At 43.0% G+C, this 16143-nt stretch overlaps 1 protein-coding gene and 1 long non-coding RNA gene across 2 annotated transcripts in view; one reads left to right on the top strand and one right to left on the bottom strand.

Moving 5' to 3' along the window:
- Positions 1-333: 333 nt before the first annotated feature.
- On the bottom strand, positions 334-9689 carry LOC138022198 (uncharacterized). The gene is made up of 3 exons (XR_011126537.1): positions 9511-9689; positions 952-1022; positions 334-661 (listed from the first exon to the last, which is right to left on the bottom strand). It is a non-coding gene; the product is annotated as an uncharacterized lncRNA (long non-coding RNA).
- Positions 9690-15211: 5522 nt separating this feature from the next.
- LOC138021108 (uncharacterized) overlaps positions 15212-16143 on the top strand; it is a 954-nt gene continuing 22 nt past the window's right edge. The window contains exons 1-2 of the mRNA XM_068867977.1: positions 15212-15304; positions 15411-16143. The exon at positions 15411-16143 is cut by the window's right edge and continues 22 nt beyond it. Of these exons, the coding sequence (XP_068724078.1) occupies positions 15212-15304; positions 15411-16031 (714 nt within the window). The 3' untranslated portion in view covers positions 16032-16143. The remainder of the gene's footprint in view (positions 15305-15410) is intronic.

Below are 16143 nucleotides of genomic sequence, written 5' to 3'. Positions count from 1 at the left end.
GTACGTTTTTGAGACGCAGACGGCAACCGGAAAGGAACGTTTCGTGTGCCAGGACAGTAGTGTCTCCCAGATTTATATCCTAATCATCTCTGATGGAGAAAAGATACTTAGCAATGTAAATATGGTTGTGTCAAGACGAGTTAGAAGGGAAAACAGCTCACTTCCGGTTGCCATCTATTTATATTTTGGCGCGAATGACATCAATTGGTCTCTGTTGATGTACTAATGTTTTTTTTTTGCCGTTTTCTTTATTTTAGGTAGGAATGTGGAATGTGCCAGCCAATACCCACAGTTCACGACAGCGTTTGTTGTAGAGAAATCGGGCAAATTTGGCAGAAGACGGTAGACCTGAGGTGCAAATTCATTAGCGTAATCTATTTTATTCGATCTAAGCTGACACAATCAAGACTTTTCTTTATTGGCTTATTTATTTCTGAGAATACACAGGTTTGATTCGTTCAGTGATACTAAATGCTCTCCTTTTAGCTACAGTAGATTAGCATCTTCATAGGTATGCTTATCGTCATGAAAACGATGCTTTGTTGTCTTGCCTCCCTCGTCATCTTGCGAAGTCTTGATAGCAAGGATATCGTCATTGTAGTTGCGTTTGTGCAAAACTGCCTTACTACGACGGCGGCGGCGGCGGCGGCTCCAGGCATCACTTCAAAACGGTGGAGAAACAATTGTGTTAGTTGAAACCTCGAACTGAATTATCAAGTTGGCAAAACTAACTAATCTTCAGGTAAGCACACGGAGAATTTTATAAAACTATAACAACTTTGAATATGAATTTCGCATATTCATGATATGTTTAGCGTGCCTCACCTTTTCAACAAGAACAAGAACAAGAACAACAACGACATTTATTGTCCTCATAAACAGGTAAATAAATGTTAAGAAATACATAACTTTCAAATTTGGGGTATACAGTAAGTGATCAGTGTACATTACCTTTCATTGATGAATGACAAAACCAGGAAGACAACAAGGAAGATTACCAGCGTCTGTTTCATGATAATAACCTATTTAGAAATATAAATAACCAGATAGGATGCGTTAGCGCAAAATTTGGTTTCGAAGTAGAAAGAGTTTAATAAAGAAAATTAAACTTGCTACTTGATATGCAAATTGTGTCTTTTCATTGGCCGTTTTTATACTAAGACGCATATTGCGTCCGGACGACTTTGGGCAATTTATTTTATTATATGGCTACAATGACGGCTACAATAGTAGTTCCGTGAGGCTGTTAGAGCCGGGGAGTGGGTTGTGAGGCTAGGCTCTCACAACCTCTCGAAATGCTCCCAATGGCGTGCGACTCAAAGAGCATCTGTCAACAAAGTCCAACTTCTGGCCTCCGCGCGGCGGAACTGGCACCGCCGACAGGAAAAGGGGCGAAGGCGAAGCCATTGGCGCCTTAAATCCAGTTGCCCAGGGTAGATGGGGCTCTTAGCATGTGAAGGCTGCCCATCTAGGGGAAGGTAAACCCTGATTTCAAAATTCCGCTGCCTTGCGGCTATACCTGATCTCAGGAAGGCTTCAGGAGTAAACCTCGAGGACGAATCCGTAGTGGTGCCCCTAGGGCGGATGGGAAGTCGGCAGCTTCTGCAGAGGAACTAGCCTCGAGTTTTATTGGGTCTTCCTTTCCCTTGGACCCAGCCAGTTACACCGAGAGGGGGACACTGTCGTATGGGCAGCCCAGCTCTCCTTATCTTCCCGCAGAGGCCGCAAACTGGAGAGGGCACTCCAGCGGTCTCGCAAGACTCCGGCACAACACGGGACGATGCAGTTTACCGGTGCTACGCTTCGACTGATTGGCGTAAAAAGGAGCGCCAGGGGTCTCGTCCGGGGGGTTGGAAGGGGGGGGGAGAAGCCCCCGCAGGTTCATTGGGCTTCACTGCGAGACAACATGATTTCAGTGCGAGACAACATGGTTTCATTTGACATTCCACCTCCCTTTCACAACTTAAACAACTATACTATCACCTGATCTATCCTTACAAATATATTATGCGATAACCTCCTGGGGTAGTGCATTTACTACCCAAATTTAAAAAATCCAAACAAAACAGATGGACCAGATACAGACAGACAGTGCATTACCATTACTTAACTTACTGGATTTACTTACTGTTAAGAACATCTATAAACTAAAACTTCTTAACTTCACTCATCAATGGCATTTAAAAAAAATTACCAAATATATTCAGCCAGCATTTTTGCTATGCAAGTGAAGTCCATACATATAATACGAGATATGCTTCAAAAAGTAACTTCTACAAACCACGTTTCTGGACTAACATAGGAAAGCAAACAACATCGGCTATGGCGACTGAAATGTGGCAACAGCTCCCCACCCATGTTAAAAACTTCTCAAATTATAACTTTCCTAAAAAATTGAAAGACTACTGGTTGGCCGAACAATTAACATAATAAAATTATTTTAATCATGCTACCTTTTTTTATTTTTTATTTTTTATTTTCTTGCCATCTATGTGTGTTGTGTATGTTGTACGATGTTGTGTATGTCTAGTTATTGTGATGTCCTGTACATTCGACACTACCTTCAAAGAGCTAGCTGCTAGCTCGAAAACCTTACGGTTATCTAGCTGCTAGGCATTTCCTTCTATGTAATAATATCTAGTTTAAATTGTAATTGAATATTCTATGTGTTAAGTTGCTAATTATTTAATAAGTTTTACAAACCATGTAATGGAAATGTGAAATAAAGTGTTTTGTTGTTTTCTAGTTTGTACCGCCCGCCTCAAACTGGGCAGCCCCCAGCCAGTCAGGTGCCACCCCGTCATTGCTTGCCTGCTCTACTGGGTGCATAGAGCGTAGGGGACCCTCCCGACAAGAGAGCAAGTACTTGCACCAAGCAGTCAAAAGCAAAAAAAACTACGAAGACTCCTGCTCTTCGAATCGACGTCGCCTGTTTCCAGGAAACCTGGCTGGCCGACAGTGGGTCACATAGGTTTTGTCGTGAGAAACACACTGATTGCCACCACAGAAACTCCCTCTGGAGGTTTATCGAGAATTCTTGCCCTTCGCATGAAAACGTCGGCGGGCTTTGTAAACATCATATCCGCCTACGCCCCGACTCTGACCTCCACCTCAGAAGCCAAGGATCTGCAGGAAACACTATACGGAATCCCAAGTTCCTAGGCCATATATTTCCTAGGCGATTTCAACGCTCGCGTTGGGACCGACTGGCAAGTATGGCCTACCTACCTCGTTCACTTCGGTGTCGGCAGGATGAATGAGAACGGGCAGAGGTTGCTCGAACTCTGCTGTCACTACGGCCTCTGCATCACCAACAGCTACTTCAAGTGTAAGGAGCTGCACAAAGTGTCTTGGAGACACCCTTGGTGCCGCCAGTGGCACCAGCTAGACCTCACTATCACTAGGAGAGCGGGCGTCAGCAGTGCCCTCCACACAAGAAGCTATGACAGCGCTGAATGTGACACAGACCACTCGGTCGTTGCAAGCAAGGTCAGGCTGAAGATCCACTACGGCACGACCAAGGGTCGCACCCGCATCAACACCTGTGGCACTTCCGACCCCGGTAAGGCTCAGAGCTTCGCTGTTAGGTTCAAGGAGAAACTTGCTGAGCAACCAACAACCAGCAACCCAGATGCCAAATGGTCTCACCTCCGTGAAGCCATCTACGACTCAGCCATGGCTGCATTTTGCAAGAAAGAACGCAAGAATGCTGACTGGTTCGAGGCTTGCTGGGAAGAATTCAGCCAGTCACGGAGGCCAAGAGGAAAGCGATGCTGGCTCACAAGCAGAACCCTTCCCCAAGCACACGCGACGCCCTTCAAGCAGCTGGAAGAAAGGCCCAGCAGACCGCCCACCACTGTGCCAACGAGTACTGGCAGAACCTATGTGCCCTACGAGCGTCAAAACAGCCCCCGCTCAAATCAAAGACTGGGGATGTCTTCACTGATCAGAGCATGCAGCTGCAGCGTTGGGTGGAGCATTATCTGGAGCTCTACTCAACCGTCGGCAGAACATCGTCACGGACGCTGCCCTCATTGCCCTGCCTGGGATCCCAGTCATAGAGGAGATTGAGAACACTGGACAACACTGGAAGAGCTCCGCCTAGCCATCGACGGTCTCGCCTGTGGCAAGGCACCGGGGTAGGACGGTTATCCCGCCGGAAGTTTTGAAGCATGAGAAGCAAACCATCCTGCAACCGCTTCATGAGCTCCCCTGCCTGTGCTGGGAGAGATGAGAGATGCCAACATAGTCACCCTGTACAAGAACAAGGGTGACCGTAGTGATTGCAACAACTATCGCGGCATCTCTCTTCTGAGCATCGTTGGGCAAAGTCTTCGCTCAGGTCACCTTGACGCGCCTGCAGAGCCTTGCTTCGCAAGTCAACCCCGAGTCACATTGTGGCTTGACAGCCGGGAGGTTCACAGTGGACATGATCTTCTACCTACGTCAGGTGCAGGAGAAGTGTCGAAAGCAGCAGCAGCTGTCCCACGCCTGCAAGGAGTTTGGGCTAACGATCAGCCTCAGGAAGACCAACATCCTAGCGCAAGGTGCTGAGTTCCCCTCCCCCCCTCCCAATCATCACCATCGACAACACGGAGCTGGAGGTTGTGGACACTTTTACCTACTTGGGCTCCACTGTGTCAAGCTCAAACTCGCTTGTTGCTGAGATGAGCCGCAGGATCGCCTAAGCAGCTGCTGTCATGGCCAAACTCAACAAGCGAGTGTGGGGCAACGACCTGTTGAGCGAAAGGACCAAGATGTGCGTCTACCAAGCTTGTGTCCTGTCGACTCTCCTTTATGGAAGTGAGTCGTGGACGATCTATGCCAGACAAGAGCGGCGACTTAAGGTGGCTTACTACAGTTTTCCGAAAAAAAAGATGAAGGTTTTGGAATCTGTGAAATTAAAGCAACAGGAAGTATCTTCTGAAGTGTTAGTCACTGCAATTGATGTGAAATGTAATTTACCGAACAGATAAATGCAAATCAGGGGAAATTTTAAACATAGTGACCGAGCTCCTGGAGTGCGGACTGGAAACTAGACACTTCAAAGGCTTTTTTCTCGAAAACTAGCCGTACAACCCCACCTCAAAATTTCAGGATTTCCGAAAGCGACAAAAAATAATTATGTAGAGAAATAAATAGTTAAATCTGTCAGACAGGTTTTTCACGAATGACAAAAACGCCGATTTTTGTCTATTTTAATAATAACTGAAAAACTGTCTGATAGAACTTTTTGAAAAAATGTTGACGGTTTTGTCCACATGTTGTTTACTAATTCGCAAAATTTTAACCCTGGTTGTACGGCTAGGTTTTGAGAAAATGTCTAGTTTCCAGTTCCCCCTCCAGGAAGTTCGTCACTATATTTAGCGTTTTTCCCTGATTTGTATTTATTTGTTAGGTAAAATTAGATTTTACATCAATTGCAGTGTCAAACACTTCACAAGAGACATCATTTTGCTTTAATTTCACAGATTTCAAAATTTTGATATTTTTTCTTCGGATAACTGTAGTAAGCCACCTTAACGGGTTCCAACTTCGCTGCCTTTGGCGCCTGCTGCACATCAGGTGGCAGGACAGAGTCACCAACACCGAGGTCCTTGAGCGCGCTGGCTCATTGAGCATGCCATCACTGCTCATTCAGCGACGCCTTCGATGGCTCGACCATGCACATCGCATGGAGCCTGACCGCCTGCCAAGAGAAATCCTTTATGGAGAACTGCGGGAGGGCGTCCGTAGCGTGGGTCGACCGCTGCTGCGCTACAACGACGTCTTTAATGGACACCAGTGCATGGGAAGATATCGCCAAACACCGAGATACGTGGCGGCAAAGTGTCAAAGCGGGGGTTTCAAAGGCGGAAGCGAACACTAGAGTCCTGGCTACATGCAAGGGAACGGCGGGGAAAGAACGCGCAGCCTCTGCGCGCGATTCCACAAGGCACGTCTGCGCCACCTGCAACAGAGACTGCCACTCCAGCATCGGGCTACACAGTCATACAAGATCCTGCCCAAATACCCAGCGCTAGCCAGCGCCTCTTCGAGACGAGGATGCCACTAAAATAGCACGCACGATTTTCTTGTAATGACCGGGCATTATGAAAATGTTTCTCGGCTCGACGACTCTTTTGAGTCCAGACTAAAACCTACGAGCGCGTGGGCGAAAACAACAAAAAATATGGACAAAGTACAACTAAATTTTCAATAACTGAAAGAAAAACTAGCATACAGATACTTCTTTAGTATGAGTGACGAAGAGAGCCACAGCGAGAGCAAGTTTTAATATCCAAAGGACGAAGAACATGCCAAAACTGAGCTGAAAAAGGCATATAATAAATAGCGTATTAATCTCGTCCTTTCGGTCATTACAGGGAAATCCCAGACCTCGACCAGGGTGTATTGACCGGCGATAGAGAGGTCAATACATCAAGGCCTCTGTCTGATATTTCCCTGTCATTACCTCACTCTCGGTTAATAAGTGGTATTTAATGCGTGTGTAATCGACAAGGGCATCTATCGTGAACTAAAAACGCTGGAATCCTGGCACACTGCCAAAACTCAAAACCGTCCCGGAATCGTAAGCGCACTCATAAGCACATATGACCTAGTGAAAACTACCGTCCGATTCCGCTTACGGTTCCGTCGCTTAAGATCCAGTGAAAATTAGTTTGTCGAAGACGGGAGCAGAAGCGGAAGAACAAGCCAATCACAATGCAGAGAAGTGGGCACGGCCAAGGTAGAAATTTTGGCGCAAAAACAGTAGAAATAAAAACTTGGTGAACGGAGAGTAGACTTTCCTTCTTTGGCTTCTTCTTCTCCTTATTTTGAAAGACTTACTGGTTTAGTTGTGTATACGGGACTGATTTGAGTGAGGATGTTTTCTGGATCCTCGACGCCGCGAAAGTGTCGGAGCGGACACACAAAAACAAAAACCTTAAATCAGTCCCGTACTGATGATATACGACTGGTTTCTTTCATCACATATTCCTGATTTAAGGCCAGCTTGTTTGGCCACCTCCAGCCAAGCATTCTTTTGTATGTTCTTTTTCTTATTAGTTTTTGTTTTTACAAATTTTGCAAGACTTGTCGCATAACACGGGAAAGAGTGTTACAGTCTCCACAACCTTCTCGTCCATGCCCGCAATGCTTGTTTATCGCTGCAGTTAGTAAGCGAAGAGCTTGGGCTCGTATATTGTGATTGGCTTGTTCTTTTGCTCCTCTTTCCGACTCCGACAATCTTGTTTTCACTGAATCGTAAGCGACAAAGTCGTAAGCGGAATCGGAAGAAAATGGAACAGTTCTGATTGTTCCTACAACGATTTTTGGTTTTTTACTAGATCGTAAGCACGCTTACGACTCCTCCTCCAATTCCATCGCTAGCAAAAACCATCTTTTGGGCGCCTTCGAACGCGCCCTGCAAATAAAAGAGTAATCTAGTCCCTGACATGGCCCGAGGCACGGCGAAAAGCCATTTCACACAAAAACAAACTAAAGAAAAGGTTCAGGCGTAAGGCGAAAAATGAATATTTTATAAGAAACTCAATGAAGCCTGACAATGAACGCAAATTCTGGGTCACATATCGCCCATTTCTGCACTCCAGAACGATGCAGTTAAACGATATTATTATAATTGAGAATAAATAGTGTCATAAGCGATAACAAGAAAATTGCTGAGATTTGTAAAACTCACTTCACGCGGATAGCTGACGGTGTTTTGCACATCAATGAGGTTGATTAAGGGTAAAACTTTACGAAACATTCAAGCATGCATGGGCGGAGCATGTCAAGAAGTTTTGGTGATATCGACAACCCTCTATTTTAAGCGAAGCTCAAACCCTATGGGGTAGATAATGAAAGGCGTACTCTACTTAAAGATTATTTAAAATAGAGGTTACAAAGAGTCAAGGTTGGAGAAACCTTCTCCTCCTGGGATGACGTTAAGATAAGAGTGCTTCAACGAAGTGTTTTCGGACCAACTCCCTTTTAATGTATTTATAAACGATCTCCTCTATCATGTATAGGCCTGGCCTAACGCTCGCAAAACTCCAACGCAACATCTTGCAACATTGTTTCCTGATGTTGCAACATGTGTTGAACCCGCACGCACGAAACATTTTCAATAGTTTCAACGCGACATGTCGATGTTTATGTGCCCCAGCCCCAGGCGCACAACAAAGTGGACCTAGCGCGCATGCCCTAGTGCAAAAATAGGGCCGTTTATACGAGAGAAAATAAGCCGCGGCTTATCCTGGCCTGGGAGTTTATACTTGTATAAATAGTTCCTTTCGCGTATTATGTACGCTGCGGCTTATTTTCTCTGGTATAAACGGCCCTAATGTTGCGTGAACGTGGCCAAACGAGTACAACATCATGCAACATACAAAATGTTGCACGAAAAATTTGACCATTTTCAAAATTGATCCAGCATCATCCAACATGTTGCAACATATCACAAAATGTCCCAACAGGGTGGCCAAACGCATGCTACACGTTGTGCCTAACAATGTTGCAAGATGTTGCGTTGAAATGTTGCGAGCGTTTGGCCAGTCGTTAATACACGCTAAGTTGAGCGCCTACGCAGATAATTATCAACTTTATTATTCAAACGCTGATCCGTTTGATTAAGAGACATACAACTCGTAAAGTTTACATCGCAAATAAGTGGTATCATGACAATGATGCTAAACGAGACAAATTCTCAGGCCCTGATCCTTGGAGAGACTGATTACTGGTTTTGTTAAACTTGTACGTACTCATTATTGCATGCACTCTGGTGTGGTCTCTGTTTTCAATGATTTCTCACATGATTGTTTCATCGAAACAGTAAAAATGTTTTGCATAAGAATAAAGCTTAATTCCCACAGTGTTCGTAAACGAAACAAAGGCACGAAGGTAAAAAGATTCTTTTTTTCCGGTAGCATACTTCAATGCCACCCTTTATACTGAATATAGAGTCAGTACAGTCAATACAAACACGGATAACTAGAACTAGAACATTGACCAGCATAAAGAAGTAAAAAAAGACTGCATTGTAATTTCACAGCCTGACGATCGGGCTCTATCTTGATCTGGTAGTTACAAATTGTTTAACTAATCCATGCAAATTTCTGGTGCTGTTGAATTCCTTCAATTATATCATTGTCCACTAACTCAGTGAAGCGTTGCTGACTTGGAGCTACCAGAGAGAGAAAAGTTCATGCGCAAGTTTAGGCTTGAGTTTTGTAGCAAAGCCTATTCGCGGTCACTACTTGAATTCAATGTCATCCATTTGACCGCCAACCGTTATTGTTTCATTTGCCGCGTCGCTTCGTACACCTAAGTCAGGAATGTGATCTTCATATGACAGAAATGTTGTTGGATATCAAACACAAAGGCTTGAAATCACAGAGCAGCAGCCACCAGGAATTAGAAGGTTTATGCATCGATAATAAGTACTAATAGAAATAATTTTTACCTAATGATTCGCGGAGTCGAAAAAAAAAAAAAGAAGAAAAGAAGAGGAAATTCACCACTCACCTCTTTTAAACTTCTGCACACTGAGCGGAATATTGCGCTTTTTAGTAAATCTTTCCTTGAGGCAGCTAGCAAATGAACCCCTTTAAGATTTAAAGGGTGCGTGGGAATCTATTTTATTAGCCATGTTGAGGTCTCCAGGGAGACAGGATCGAGAGCCCTTTTGAAAGGCATTGCGGGACTGTTTTGGGGACGCATTTTCATCATTGCGTGCGCTGAGGGAAAAGTCAAGTTGCAAGAAAGCGATATACCAGGAACTGAGCTTCCTAAACCACCATGCAGAATATTGTTCAATGGCAATTTTAAAACGATTACACGATTAATATCGTAGGTCTAAAATTACAAAAATTCAAACTTGAAAGAAAAAGCAGAGACAGGCCTACACGGACCCCCAATGTGGTTTTTGTGGTTGCGTTGCATTATCAGAGCCTTCAAGAACCCTTGCAGCACGAGATTGAAATCTTTGTAGCTTGTCTTTTAGTAATTTTCCGCAGTTGTTCTAGAGAGGGGAACAATATTCAAAGTAAGGCTGTACTAGGCTCTTATAAACCTTTTCAAGGGTATCTACAGGAACAAAGGGCTTGATACCTCTCACCGCTCCAATACCCGCACTGGCCTTCTTACAAATCGTGTCAACATGACTATCCCAACTAAGTTTTTCATCTATCTGAACTCCTAGGCATTTATGTGTATCAGTTCGTGATACGGGTATGTTGGTTAGCACAACGGGTTGTTCGGTATTCTTATTGTTCAAATTATCATCCGCATAAATGCATGGAGTGGTTGAACTTAAACACTCAGGCAGGTCATAAATATATAATAGGAACAACAATGGACCCAAGATTGAGCCCTGAGGGACGCCGCAGGTGACTGTTCTCTTGGATGATAGTTGTTCGTTAATACTGTATTGCTGCTCTGTATTTGACAAATACGATTCGAACCACTTCAGTTCTATGCTCGAGATGCCAAAAAAAAAAAACGTTTCTTCATCTTATTTAGAAGAATGCCATGATTTATTGAATAAATATCTAGAAAAATGACGGCGTTCAATTTTCCATTATCCATATTTTTAAACCATTCATCACACATTTGGATGAGAGCCGTTACCGTGGACTGTTTTGGACGGAAACCTGATTGAAATTTCGACAACATGCAGTTTTCAGTCATGTAAACAATACACCTGACGGAAGACCTCCTTTTCAAATACTTTACTCACTGCTGGTAAAATAGAAATAGGACGATAGTTCCCACATTGCCGTCTGTCTCCAGATTTGAAAATGGGCGTTACATGTGCGCTTTTCCAATCATCTATGTAAATTCCTGTCGCAAGAGGAAGGTTAAAAATGTACGTCAAAGACGGTGCAACTGTACTTGCTGATAGTTTAAGAATTTTAGGGGGAATTTTATCCAGGCCGTTGTTTTATTTGCTTTTAGGCCTCTCAAAGTTGACGCAACGTTATCAACAGGAATTTGTAAGAATTTAAACTGCGCGCATAGAAATGATTTGATATTGTCTCTAGTCGTTTGGGCAATATTGCACGACTCTTTTTCGTATTGTACTGCTAATGTCGGCCCAATATTATCAAAATAATCATTCAAACCCTAAGCCATAGATTTGGGATCTGACACTAAATTATCGTTAACTGAGAGCTCGCTCAAGTTATTCGGTTTGTTATTCTTCCCCAATAATATGTTAATGAGCGTCCAAGTTTTCTTAGGGTCATTCGTACTAGAGCAGGCGTTAATCTTGTCATTGAAAAATTTAGATTTGGCATTACGCATTTGGATATTTACTTCATTTCGCAATTTTTTAAAACTCTCTCAGTGGGTCTGCGAGGCATATTTTATTGCCCGTTTTTTTTTGTGATAGTCACAATTTCTCATGAGGTCCTTGATGCGTGGTTCCTCACTTGCCAAGGTGCAAAATTATCCGGAAAAAGAAGAGATTCGATCCATTGAAACTTTAGTGTGATCGTGGTACATGCGACGTTTATTTACTAACAACGTAACTTAGAAAGATTTAACCCGAAGTTAAGTGTTGTCGTACAAGAATATACGAAAGTCTTTTTGCTTTGCAGAGTAAATGACTGCATAAACAGCGGCTTGTTCTCAAAAGAGTCCCAAAATGCACTTCAACTCGACCCTGTCTAAGGCACACAATCTCAAAGTGATCATATTCGTATTTCGCAGGGGAGACCATCATGACAATACTTTCGTTTCTCAGACAAGGTGAAAGACATTCGGCTGGAGTAATGCCCCACCCCCACCCCCTCCCCCCTTCCCCTTCTCCCGTAACTGGGGATCCATACATCAGCGCGCCAAAGACGCTAGTGAATCGAACTGCCCATAACGGAAGTCGTTATGTGTGACCATTTTAACGTGAATCTCCGTAAAAACGAAGGATTTCTAACTTATATTCCATGCATTCCTATTCCGGAACACGGTCAATCGAACGCACCCTAAGAGTCAAGGGGCAGGAAAAGAACAAAAGAGAAGAACACACTGAGGCTATATGCCACAAGAGCAAGAAGGCTCAACAGGGTAGCCAAAACGTATCAAATGGTCAGTTATAAAAAGGACTCCATACGTGATTATCCAGTTGAGATCGACTGGATGGTCCAGCACGAAGAAAAAGAGCTGCCTTCAAGTGGAAGGCCAGTAAAGCTCACCATACTGCGAGAAAAACGTGTCAACACAATGAGGAAGCTAACAGCAATCGCTGAAAGTAAAGACAAATGGACGGATTTGGCTGAAATGCAAGAAAAAGACGAGACATGATGAAGAGACAACGGCCTGACAACAAATGAAGAACGACGCCGTGAGAAAGAGCCCATCGACAACAGGCAGACAGAAAAGCACGATAGAAATTTGAGGAGGGCTATAGACAAGAAGGTTCCAGGGAAGGGGGGTGGGGGGCAGGACGTCACAAACCTAAGGACTAAGCAGAGTAGAACACCAGTAGGAGAAAAACGAGGTCCAGCTGCTTGGAGAAACGGCAAGGCGCCTAATTCACTGAACAAACAAAGAAGAGATTTTCAGCTGAACCACTATATATAGCACGCACCGCGACTGAGGTCAGACTTACTTCTCCAGCAAAAAAACCGAAGACGATGTTAGCAAGCTCAGTGAAACCCCCCTGCAGGTACATAAATATGTGAGAACACGTGCCATTCCCTGGAGGGGGCCAGAGCATTGATGACCAAATCCCGGTCATTGTATGATAACGAGCGCTGTCTGCAGGACAGTGCAGTTCAATGTAATCTACTTGATGATCTAATGTCAACCATGAAAGAAATATTGTAATCCCTGCGCGCCTAACTCCGTGCTCCCGCGCATGAATCAGCCCCGCAGAAAAACGCATGGCGCATACATACGTATCATCATGTGGTAGCTCTAAGGAGCCCTCGATAAATAAATGCTAATTCAATTCATCCATGAGCTGGCTCACAGGAGTCTTTAAATTTTCTTGTAGATCGTTCCAACGTTAGAAACTTCTGTTGTTACTGGGTTGCCAGTATAACAAACCTAGTCGAGGTCTGCGTTTAGTTTGTTTGTTTTATTTATTTTATTTATTATTTTTATTTTTATTATTTCTTTTTTTGCGTGTCGGTAAAAGTCTTGCCTGTCACTCCCCTGGTAAATGGTGTCTTTGTGTATAGAGCGTTCTGCGCGTATTTTCTTAGGATCGAGAGGGTAGTGGAACTGCGTAGATTTCTCTGGTGGACACAGTAGAATCATTAACTTAGCCTGCAATGGCGTCGAAAGTCATGTAACGCGAATGGCGTTTTAGTGGATCCTTAAACAAAATATACCCTTATGGAGCTCAATAATGGGAAGTCAGTTGGATAAACTCGGAAGGCGGTGAAAAACCAACACCTGGAATCTCAAAAGCGACGAGTAATGGACTTCGACAACAACTTCTATCGCCCGTCGAGCCGAAATACAAGTGAGCTGTATTTACCTGAAGTACATGGTAATTTGACACGATTGAGTTTCTTGTCTTCACGCACGCAATCAAATAGGAAGAGGTTTTCGCCTCTACGAGCAAATATGTTGTTTGTTTCAATAAATTTTTCGCTGGAAAAGTATTCTGTGGTATTTTCTGCCTTTGTGAATTATAATATCATGTTGTGTATTGAATTTTCGAGCTTAAGGTTGAAATGTGATATGGGAGAAGTTTTTTAGTATTGCTCTGTAAGCAGGAAGGGTTTACAGGCCTGTTGGAAGTGTGCTTGAGTTTCAACAAAATGAGCCCCAAAATCAGTGAAAAATTGTGACGCAGATGAATAATAAAGTAGCTTCTATTTCCAAAATGATGGAATTACCTGGTGATAAATAACGTCGTACGCGTCTTGGAGAGTACATTTTGACTTTGCATAAACAAGAGTTGGGCGATTGTAATCTTTGTTTTGACTTCGCTCATTTCATTGTCAAACTTTATAACACTTGACAGAAAAAGAAACTTACAAAAACCCGGTATCTTGCCATAATTTGACACAGATACGTCACTGTTTGGCGAGTAAACAATCCGCGGTATTAACTTAATCACGGCGCCCGCTGAATTCCGGCCATGTCACTTTCGATTTTGCGATTTATTTGAACCTGGCAAAAATCTCCCTAAATGTTTGTCGCTGATCGTAACTTTTTATATTCTATATTCACGGTTCAAAATTAATGTTGTTTTCATGTCGTAAATATTTTATTCTCGATCGACCGTCCCGGACACTTCTTTCTGCTCTTTCTAAAAACTGTGTAATCAATAGTTATTTGCTTTTGCATCAATATTTGTTTTGCATAAAGCAAGCTAACAAAATCTGTACCTTAAGAAGAACTTTAGTATTACAAAGCTCTCAGATGTTCAGAGGGCACACTTGTGGTGAAAAGAAGTTTATCAATAGGTCAGCCCAGACGCCAATGTTCCTCACTTCCCATTTATTTTCTTCAATCTTTCTGGGTTCAGTACTTTGCTAGTAACCACATGTCTTCTCAGACTATTTACCCAAGACTTCTAGTATGGCACTACAATGATAGACAATACCAAAACAATATCGTGCACTGTAGCCCCCTCCCCCTCCCGACACTCTGGAAAAAACATTATAAAATAATGCTGTTGGCGTGATTTCCAAAGGTCGTAAATAAAGCTTTTAGTTAGTTACTTTTTACATGATTAGATTACCCGAAAGTGGTTTCTTCCTTGATTTGGTAATTTGAATAATATCGTGTAAAATGTGAAGTGTATCGTTTCGCTGACATCTGCTGCAGTTCGCGCCTAATTTTCGCGCCAATTTCGCGGAGAGCGGGAAAACGCTTTGACGAGTTTACATGAAGGTCAGGTTTAAGGTTTGTTCGTTGAAGTTCGTTCGATTCTTTGTGGATTCCGGGGACTTTATAGGTTCAAGAAAAAGTGAAAAACTTAGAAGGTCACTAAAGGTCATGCGGCCGTCAAGGTCAACAAGGCGAAAGGTAAATACTTCACAAATTCCTTTAAGTAATTTGTTTATTTGTTTAGAATTACATATTTAGAATTACATATTACATATTTGTTTAGATATTACATATTTGTTTAGAATTACATATTTAGAATTACATATTTGTTTAGAATTACATATTTGCATAATGGCGGATGGCCACGTTTTCAAGAGCTCCTGCTCTTGCAAATGTTTACGTAAGAAAGGAAGCGAGGAGAACATTTAGTTAATGAATTATGGTAAAGGACAACGTGCAGCTGACCGTAAAACATCTTAGAGAGCTATGGGAAAAAGAGTTTTTGCCCGCTATTAAGTCTGAAATTGAAGCGGTTAAAGTGCAACTTCAATCACAGATTGCAACTCTAAATGAACGTCTTCAAAATATTGAGCAAAATCAGTCGTCACTGTCTTCTAAGTATGATAACTTGCTGGTAGCTACTCAAGGTGCAAACCAAAAAAATACAAGAATTGGAGAAGTCGCGGAATGATTTGATAAATACTGTATCAAATCTTGAGGACTCGATGTATGGTAATGAGGTAGCCATTGATGATGTGCAGCAATATTTGCGGCGTGATTGTCTCGAGATCGTTGGGATTCCACGTGCTCCCCACGATAATCCCAAACAGTTGGTGCAAGAAGTTGGATCTCTTATAGATGTTGACATTGGTGTAAATGATATTTCGACGGCACACAGACTGCCTGACACGAAGAAGGTTAAAAACAGAATTATCGTCAAGTTCGTACGACGTGACAAGCGAGAAGAAATGTACAGGAATCGTAGGAAATTGATAGGGAAGAACACCTCGGCTCTCCCGTCGGTTCGTGAGGAAATAGGACAGAGCATTCCATCTGGAAGTAAGATACACATAAATGAATCGCTTACCGCCTACAGGAAACGCCTATTTGGTAAATTACACAAGTTTAAGCAAGACAATAATTTCAAGTTTCTATGGACAGCTAATGGAACGATATATCTTCGTGAGAGCGAGTCCTCTGATGTCTTTCGTTTCACCACGTTTGAGGAGTTTGATGATTTTTGTAAGCCGCCTGGTTAATGGCTGCCAAATCAAGTACTTGTGAGTCGAACTACTGTAGGTACCTACCATTTTTCAATCTTTCTGATGCAGAATTTAATGCAGTGATTGGTAACTGGTCGTATGACTTTGA

The sequence above is a fragment of the Montipora capricornis genome, chromosome 10, assembly GCF_036669925.1.
Source record: "Montipora capricornis isolate CH-2021 chromosome 10, ASM3666992v2, whole genome shotgun sequence".
NCBI classification, from domain to species: domain Eukaryota; kingdom Metazoa; phylum Cnidaria; class Anthozoa; order Scleractinia; family Acroporidae; genus Montipora; species Montipora capricornis.
This window is presented reverse-complemented; position numbering and strand designations above follow the sequence as displayed.